General features: G+C 51.0%; 1 protein-coding gene across 1 annotated transcript in view; it reads left to right on the top strand.

Annotated features, from left to right (window-relative positions):
- ST8SIA3 (ST8 alpha-N-acetyl-neuraminide alpha-2,8-sialyltransferase 3) overlaps positions 1 to 3,707 on the top strand; it is a 4,027-nt gene extending 320 nt beyond the window's left edge. Inside the window, exons 2-4 of the mRNA XM_041471394.1 lie at positions 778 to 900; positions 2,663 to 3,220; positions 3,425 to 3,707. Coding sequence (XP_041327328.1) covers positions 778 to 900; positions 2,663 to 3,220; positions 3,425 to 3,707 — 964 coding nt within the window. The remainder of the gene's footprint in view (positions 1 to 777; positions 901 to 2,662; positions 3,221 to 3,424) is intronic.
- Positions 3,708 to 9,491: the final 5,784 nt, after the last annotated feature.

Genomic DNA, 9,491 nt, shown 5'->3' on the forward strand with positions numbered 1-9,491 from the left:
GGCCCCGGCGGCGGCGCCGGGCGCTCTCCGTGGTGCTGATGGCGGCGGGGGCGGGCCGGGCACGGCCGGTAACGGGCTGCGGGTCTGGCCGTGGGGGGCTGCGTGTGCCTTGTGTGTGCACGTGTGCTGTGTGCTTGCGTGGGTGTCCTCACGTGTGCTGCATGGATGTCTCTGTGTGCCTCCGTGCGTGTGTGTGGGTGTCTCCGTGTGTCCCCATGTCTGCACGTGGGTGTCTCCATGTGTGTGAGTGGGTGTTTCTATGTGAGTCCCATGTGTGTACATGGCTGTCTCTGTGTCTCCATGTGTGTGCACAGATGTCTCCATGTGTGTGCATGGCTGTCTCTGTGTCTCCATGTGTCTCCATGTGTGTAAGTTGCTGTCTCTGTGCCTCCATGTGTGTGCATGGCTGTCTCTGTGTCTCCATGTGTCTCCGTGTGTCCCCATGCATGTGCACAGATGTCCCCATATGTGTAAGTTGCTGTCTCTGTGTTTCCATGTCTGTGCATGTGGATGTTCCCATATGTGTAAGTTGCTGTCTCTGCATCTCCATGTGTCCCCATGGATGTCTCCATGTGTGTAAGTTGCTGTCTCTGCGTCTCCATGTGTCCCCATGGATGTCTCCATGTGTGTAAGTTGCTGTCTCTGTGTCTCCATGTGTCCCCATGGAGTCTCCATGTGTGTAAGTTGCTGTCTCTGTGTCTCCACGTGTCTCCATGTCTCTGTGTCTCCGTGTGTCCCCATGTGTGTACACGTTTTGGTGTCTGTGCCCATCTTCAGGTCTCAGTTTGCGCTGAAGTTCCTGGACCCCTCGTTCGTCCCCATCACCAACTCCCTGGGCCAAGAGCTGCAGGACAAGCCCTCCAAGTGGGTCTTCAACCGGAGCGCCTTCGCCCACCAGAGGTGAGCAAGCAGCTGGGCACGGCCGGGCCGTGCCCCGTGTCCCTGCCCGCGGGCAGCTGAGGGAATGCAGCACCCTGCTAAGCACTCCGAGCTCCGAGGAATTTGCCAGCGGCAAGAGACAAAGGCTGACCAGAGCTTTTCCCCAGACAGTCGCAGCTGTCCCGAAAGCCTTGATTATTTCAGAGCAGGACACCAGGCTGCAACACGCATTATTGCACTAGAACGTGACCCAGTTTCCTGGTGTGCAAGTGGAATTGTCATTACTCCAGGATAAATAGCTGTGGTTTAAGAGTGGAAACACTTTGGCCTGTAACAGCCGTGAAAAGCTGTGTTCATGGAGGCCAAAGGCACGCAGAGAAACTTCCCAGCTGCTGGCAGTTCTGAGCAAGTGCAGTGCTGCTCCTGCCTCCAGCTCCGCTCCAGCTGCGGGGGCAGGCACAGAGCTTTGTACTCTTTAAACATACATCTATTTGCTGATTACATACATTTAGCATTTCTGTAAAGGAAAATAAAACCATGTAACCATTTAAGACAGCTACTGCTGTCTTGGACTGTCATTTTGTCCTGACAAATGCTTTAAGGACTACCTGGTGGCTCTGCTCACATGTCCCACCTGGGGAGCAGGAATCTGGCTCTGTGGCCAGGCAGGATGGGGCTGCTGCACCTCTCAGTGCAGGGTTTGGGCTTTTCTCCTCCCTTCAGGCCACAGTCCAAGGACAGCAGGACAAGTAATTCCCTTCCAGCACTGCCACACGCTGCCCTCAGGAGCCGTGGGCTACAGAGAGGAGGTGGCACTTAGTCCCATCTTTTCGCCAGGACCTCCCAGGCTGTGTGACAGTGGCCACTCTCAGTGTTGCTCCATCCCTGGCACCAGCAGCCCCATAAGCCTGATCCTGTGCTACCCCTCTGATGCCTCAAGGAGCTGCCTTTGCACTTGTCCGTCAGCCAGAACCCATAATTAGGGCACCCAGTGGGACTCCATTAATGCTCAGACATTGGAGGATGTGAGCTGGAGGAATGGTTGTTTGTTTGCCATAAACATAAGTAAATAAAGTCCTATTCAGTTTCTAATTTTATGCCCTGCAAGGGAAATTCCCAAGCAGGGTTGGTTTTGTTTGCTTTGTAAGTATCCCTAATAACCCTCCTAAAAGTGCTGCTGTGCTTGCCCAAATATGAATTAAGGAACTATATTTGCATAGATGGAGACAGTGACTGTTGCTTGGTTTTGTGATTGGAAGCTTGTTAATGAAAACATAAATATATATATATATATTTTTTTTTCCTGAGGATTCAGTTGGATATCCTGGGTTTATTTCACGTGCCTTGTGGCTGCACCAGGAATGAAAGGCACACACAGCCCCAGCAGAAAGCTGTCCTCACCCTGTGTCACAGCCCAGACAGGGCCATGCAGTACTGGGTGACTGGGGGGGTGTCATGGGAGCTGCACCCCTTGTCCTAAGCAGCCAACCCCATATTTTAATCCTGACACCATTCCAAGAGGCACAGGCACAGCCTGAGCTGGCATCAGTAGGGAGCAGCCGGTAAATCCAAGTGGAGCTCTAGGTGAGCAGCCAGCTCCCTCATTCCCACCTATTTATAGTGATTTAAAAGCCACTGCACCATGTTGATCAGGAAACTACTTCAGTGCACTTTAAATAAAAAAATGGAAAAATATAAGTCTAGGTGGAAAACAAATCCATTGCAAAAAAAAAAAAGGGGGAATTAGGACTCCATGTTTTCTGTTATTTTGCTCTTGTTTTAGGCAAGAAATCCTTCAGCACGTTGACGTCATCAAAAACTTTTCTCTGGTCAAGAGCAGCGTTCGGATCGGGCAGCTGATGCACTACGATTACTCCAGCCACAAGTATGTTTTCTCCATCAGCAATAACTTCAGGTCTCTGCTTCCTGACGTGTCTCCCATCCTGAACAAGCACTACAACATCTGCGCCGTGGTCGGCAACAGCGGGATCCTGACCGGGAGCCAGTGTGGGCAGGAAATTGATAAGTCAGATTTCGTCTTTCGGTGCAATTTTGCTCCAACTGAGGCTTTCCAGAAAGATGTTGGAAGGAAAACCAACCTTACCACCTTCAACCCCAGCATCCTGGAGAAGTATTACAACAACCTCTTGACCATTCAGGATCGCAACAACTTCTTTTTAAGTCTGAAAAAGCTCGATGGGGCCATTCTTTGGATCCCCGCTTTTTTCTTCCACACCTCGGCGACAGTCACGAGAACACTGGTTGACTTCTTTGTCGAGCACAGAGGGCAGCTGAAGGTCCAGCTGGCTTGGCCAGGAAACATCATGCAGCACGTTAACAGGTGGGTGGGCTTGCCTTGCAAATACATCTCTTTGTACAAATACCTCTCCTAACTGATTCTTCCCCTCCAGCCTGATGTGGGAGGCCCAGTCTGGCTAGTCAGGACCACTTCTCGTCAGAGCCACTGAAGTTTTGTGGTTGCTTCAGACCAGCCTTTTTTTGCTCCTGAGCAGACTGAGCCTGACTCACGCCCTTGTCTCGGCAGGTACTGGCGGAACAAGCACCTGTCCCCGAAGCGGCTGAGCACGGGTATCCTCATGTACACCCTGGCTTCGGCCATCTGCGACGAGATCCACCTCTACGGGTTCTGGCCCTTCGCCTTCGACCCCAACACGCGGGAGGACCTCCCGTACCACTACTACGACAAGAAGGGAACCAAGTTCACCACCAAGTGGCAGGAGTCCCACCAGCTGCCTGCAGAGTTCCAGCTGCTCTACAGGATGCACGGTGAAGGACTGGCCAAGCTCACCTTGTCGCATTGTGCCTAAGAACCTAAATCTCAAAGTGCCAAACAATTGTCTAAAAAAAGTGCCCAAAACCAAATTAAACGTTCTTCAGATAGAATTCTAAAAAGGAAACAAACACGCCCTAGAATCTTTTCCATAATTTAAAGATGCTTTTTAGCTACTGCTCATCCAAGGGTTTCAGCATATTTAGCGGTGCAGAGGCTTTTATCATGTTCTGTGGATGCGATTTGTGCAGCTGCAAAGTTGAAACATTTTGCATTTCTAGACAAGCCACTCAGTATGTTTTAATATCTGTTCATGTTTTAGCGTTCTACTAAACACCCTAAATAATTTTATTGTTCCTTCCCATTAGAGCTAGAAATGCTACTTTTAAAAGGTTTTGCTTCTTTTGTATCTGTTGCTCTCAATAGCTCAGCGTTGCCGCGGCCGATGGAGGGAGGCACTCGGAACTCCAGCGCATCGCATCGCCACACGCGAGTTCCTCAGTGTGGATCCTCATCTCCACCGCTTGGGTATTTTCGTATTTACTGAATTTTACATTTTTTAAAGAATAACAAGAAGAAGGTCACAAAGTGGCTCATACATTAGCTAGGTGTTTATATCACTCTTGGAATACTTCAGTGTTTTAATTCCTTTCAGGACAGATCCTAGTCCAGACTAGACAGACGGAGGCATGTTCATTCCCATCCATCTGATACCATTCTGTCATTTAACTTTACAGTTGAACCACCACAATACATGGAATTAGGCTTCTCTGGAGACCTATTTGGTGAGAAAAGCCCCAAACCCCATCCCTCTGCTTGGGCAGGGATTGGCAGGATGGGCAAAAACGGAAGCCATGTGCTGGGATTTTTAAAAACCAGTTTTTGCAGGGAAGTGAGCAGAGCTGGAGCGCAGGGAAGAAGAAATGCCATGACCAAATTTCCCCATTTATGTCTCTAACTCACCAGTCAGACAGCTGGAGTAGTGTCCCCATTTTCCCATCACCAGCAGCACTCCAAGGCAGACAGGGCAGATGCTTCCTTGGCACCACAGGAAATCCAACTGTTTGGGAACAGGACAAAAAACAGGGTCACTTACAGTTGGGAAGTGTTGGCCATTATGTCTCAGGATAAAGGAGCCTGGGATGTAACTGGGTTTCTTGTGACTATGTTGGCAAGTACTTAACAATTTTTTACTGTTGTGAGTGAGAACTGACCCCACAATGAAAGAAGATGCAAAAAATCCAGTATTTAAAATGGCACAGGTTAGTTTTTCTTAGCTTCTTTACCTGTGGTCAGACACAGGAGATGAGGAAGGAGATCTCCAGCACAACACCCAAGCTGAGCAGGCCAGGCATGGCCTGGTGCCCACTGTGGCACCGCAGCTCCGCTGGCCCTGCAGCCAGGATGGTTCTCCCATCTGGAGAGATGGCTTTCTCCTTCCCTTGAATTATCCCACATTTCCCAGCTTTGCTTTTCCAAAGGCTGTTTAGGGCTGTGGTGGGGCTTGGATCACCCCCACAGCTGCCCCATGTCCAGAGCTGCCCCAGCCACTGCTCCTGGGGCTCTGGGCAGTCCTGTGCTCCTCACACTTGCCCATCGGGGTCCATCTCGAGTGCCTGTGCTCCTGGAGTCACAGTGGTGATGTCCCAGTGCTGCACTGAGTCCCCTCAGTGCCAGCAAGGGCTCTGGGATCACAGCTCTGGGAACTGTGGGGCTGGCCGTGCCTGGGCAGCCCTGGTCCCAACAGAGCCTGCAGGGACCCTTCTCCACGTGCTGGAGCACACAGATTGTTTAGCCCCAAATTAGAAATTGCACAGGGAAAGAAGAGCTCTGCACCGGTCATTAATGATGTGCAGGAATGACTAATTTCTGATATTGGCACTGGGCTCCATGGTAAAGCGGTGCCCAGCAACTCTAAGCCCACCGGGGCAGAAGGGTCACCCCCCACCCCAAATGACTCTTGCTGGCTTGTGTGAGCACCAGATATTTTTATCAAGAGGCCTTTTTACCAGTTTCCTGCAGGACCCATCATTTCTCATCAGCAAATTAAAGAAATGGGAACTATTATCATTATATTGGCATGAAAGCAGGGACAGTGTGCTCCATACAGTTTCTGGAACCTCCCATAATCCTGGAGAGGGGCACAACCCCCTGCCAGTCCTGGGCGCAGCCCTGGCATCACCACCAGAAAAAAAGCACAAAGAGGCACCAAATGCAGAGAAGGAAGCACAAAACTGACTGCAAATATTTGGAAACGGGAATACAGAAAAATTATTGACAGAACGCCATATTACATCATTGATTTTGAAGCAAAACGCCCCATCGATGCTCCAGACCCACATTGAACATTTCAGAATCATTGATTTTAATGGGGAGTTCTGCCCCGTGATCGATGGCACAGCACAGCCCAAAGTAAATTGCTTCTTAGTATCAATATTCTTTTGCCCAAGCTTATGCAAGGTGGAAAACCATCTCGAAGCACGAAGCTTTTGTTTTGCCAGGTGGGGTCTGAGGGAGAGGTGAGGATGGCAGGGGATGGAGAAGACAGTGGCTGAGGAGAGGCTCTTTGGGGCTGCCTCTCTCCAGCAGAAATGCCTTTGCATTAATAAGCAAGTACCTTTATTATTTATTTAATTGTTATTTGCAAGGTGCTGGGGGCTGCCCTCCCTGCTCAGGCCAGCCAGTGGCTCCTGCAAGCGGCATCACCTCAGCTGGGCTCTTCCTTCCCTCTCTTTGGCCCCAAACCTTCCTGATGGTCAGGGAGAATTCTCCTTCCCATGACTGAATGTCTAGACAAGCCAACAGAGCTAATGCAGCGTGATCAATACCTGTAAGTACAAAACATTTGAGGCTCCAAAATCCAGAGAAGTCCTCCCGAGCAGCTCCCTCCACTGGGAGACCCTGCTTGGCCCTGGGCTGCCAGGACAGTGTCCAGGGGCAGCCACATCCCTCTCCAGCCCCTTTGCCAACAGGATGGGTGCAGGGGTGCTGGGGGTGTACATAGGATTGGGAATACATGTTTCCTCTCTTCTTTTATACATCTTGGGTCTCTATTTTCGTTGCTTGCATCTCCTCGGTGAATGGTAGCAAGGCATGTGAAAACAGGCATTTGGCTACCAGGTTCAGTTGTAAGAGTTTGTGAAACAGAGCTAACTGTGAATGGAGGCTGCAAAAACAGGGCAAATAGGAAAAAGCAGGTTTTCTGTAAATGAATGTGTCTTTATTTCAGTGGCTCTACAGTTCAATGCCTGATGGAGTTGTTTTCGATAAAAAAAAAAAAGAAATATTCCAAAAAAAAAAAAAAAAAAAGAAAAAATGCCATAATTGTAATAAAGGTTTCATTAGTAAGGGCCATACGAAAAGCACTGTTTATTTTTCAATGGGGGCCAGGGCACCTCTCAGGTGAGTGGTGGGAAGGACGCTGCCAGCGGAGCTGCTGCAGCCTCAGGACCACAGAGAGCCTTGGGACCGTGCCCGGGGGCTGGCACCCGGCCGTGTGTGTCCCCAGCCCGGGGCTGGAGCCTGCCCGCGCAGCACTCGGTGCCCCGGCTCCCCTCGTGACCGTGCCGCGTCCCCGGCGTGAGCATCGCGGCTCGGCAGCTCTCGGCGTGATCCCGTGCTGTGACGTGCCTGCAGCATTGACTCGTGTGCCATAACCTGATATTGAATGCATTGTTTTTAAATAAAATGGTTTCTTGTGCATTGGGAGTCTGTAAAACTCCACTGCCTCTGCTTCTTCCTTATTATTATTTCCCAAAGTGCTCAGGGCCACTGATAGGTTTTACTGGAAAACTTCACCAGAGGAGTTGCCAAAAGTGTTGCTTAATGCTCCCTATATTTAATTATGCAGTGCAACAAGCTTGGTGTGATGGATCAAATTCTGCACTCCTGTGAAATACGTGAAGATAAAAAGTGTGGGACTGTGGGTACTGATTGGCTCAGGGTATTTGTTCATTAAGGTGAATTACATGCCCGGGAATATCTTACAACCCACTGCTGTTACTTGTTCCAGGTGACCTGCTGCTTGCTCTTCAGTGTTTTTAGGAGTTCACACGGACTGCCAGGACAGAGTCCCCCAGGCACAGGAGCAGAGCCATGCCAGATCCTCTGTGCTGTGCGCTTCCCACCACTAATACCTACTACAGCTCATATATTTATCCTTGAGACCATCCTGGCAGGGATTTATAGTCCTATAACCCAGTCTGGGTATGGGGTTGGGATAGGAAAAATCCTTCCTCTCCCACTGGGAAATGTGAGGATGGCCATTGGTGCTGGGGTTGGAGGGTGCCAGTGGCCCCCACGCCATGTCCAGCTCTGCCTCCATCCCAGGAAAGGTGTCCTGAGGGGATGAAGCTGCTCACTCTGCAGAGAACAGGCTTGTGACAGCAGTTTTAAAATGCCAAAGAAAACACTTGCAATGTTTGTTTAAAAGCAGGTGAAAATGACACCTGCAGGCCCAGGCCAGCTGCTTTAGAGGAGAACTCCCTGTGCCTGTGTCCTGCACTGAGGTGTCACCCTGAAGTCACCCTTTCCTGCGTGGTTTGGGTCAGGTGCCAGGTGTGAGTGCTGCAGGACACTACAGACAACCCCGGAGAACAAAAGAGGAGAGGAATTAAATTTCATATTCCCAAGGGAGCCGCAGCCCAAACCAGAAGGAGGCTGGGCAAGAAAGCTCAGCCAGGCCAGGTCAATCCCCAGGTTTGTCCCACCCCGACATCCCTGGACACCCCACCGCTGCCTCTTTGGGGGGAGCAAGGACACCTGGCTGTGGCAGGGGGAGGCCTGGCTGCAGGCAGGCAGGAGAAGGAAAGCTAACAAAGAAACCCCCTCCTCCCTCCCCCAAGAGCAGAGGAAAGCCTCTGGCAAAGGCAGCCATGCAGGCAGGGAGCGCTGTCCCGCTGGGCAGCCCGAGCTCGCCGGGCTGGAAGCAGCAGCAGCCCCCGGCTCCCGGCACTGCCGCTGCCCGCCGTGCCCCGCTGCCAGCTCGGCTGTGCCACGTCCTGCCGGGGTGACACGGGACACCCGGCACCCTGCTGCCCCTGAGGGCAGGCACTGCCCCATCACACTGCACCCTCCGTTTCGGGTACAGCTGCATGGATATTTACACCTTGATTCCCAGGAAGATTTTGACATGACTTCGGGTACAGCTGCACCACGCACGGATATTTACACCTTGATTCCCAGGAAGATTTTGACATGAATTTGGAAAGACACCAGATTTAGACACTACAGTGTGTAACAAAACATCCTCAGGGGACACAGCCATCAGGTGCAGGTTTGGAAAGAAAAAGTCAAAGACCTGATGAATTTGTTGGAGAAGGAGAAGGTAAGGCAAGAGGAAAAGAGAGGAAAAGAAAGGAAAAGGGGGGACATAGACACAAGCACATCTGCGGCACCAGATTCCCATCAGGGTCTGCCCACCCACCCTCCTCCCGCCTGCCCACAGAGGCACCTCCGTCTCCGGAGCGCTGCACTCGCCTCTTTTTTCCCCAAATCAACCGCAACTTTTGCCTTCCTTTAGGAAGGACAAAAAGATTTCACGCATAAGTTGCCCTGAACAAAGGCACCTCACGCCAGAGCTCTCTTTTCTGTCTGCCTTTCTTTTTCCTTCTTCAGCACAAGCTGGCAGTGGGAGGAGTAGCTGGGGTGGGGGGAACTCCACTTTATTTTTGGCCTGATAGTGCCAAAAAGCAGCTCAGAAAACACCGTGAGCTCCAGAGACACTGTGATGGCAACACGGAAAGAAATGGATCATTATCCTTTGGGATCCAATCTGTAGGGAAACTGGGTGCTGTCATACACAACCTGTTTGCAAGGAGAT

This window comes from Pyrgilauda ruficollis, unplaced genomic scaffold, assembly GCF_017590135.1.
Source record: "Pyrgilauda ruficollis isolate IOZ18807 unplaced genomic scaffold, ASM1759013v1 scaffold267, whole genome shotgun sequence".
Classification (NCBI taxonomy): domain Eukaryota; kingdom Metazoa; phylum Chordata; class Aves; order Passeriformes; family Passeridae; genus Pyrgilauda; species Pyrgilauda ruficollis.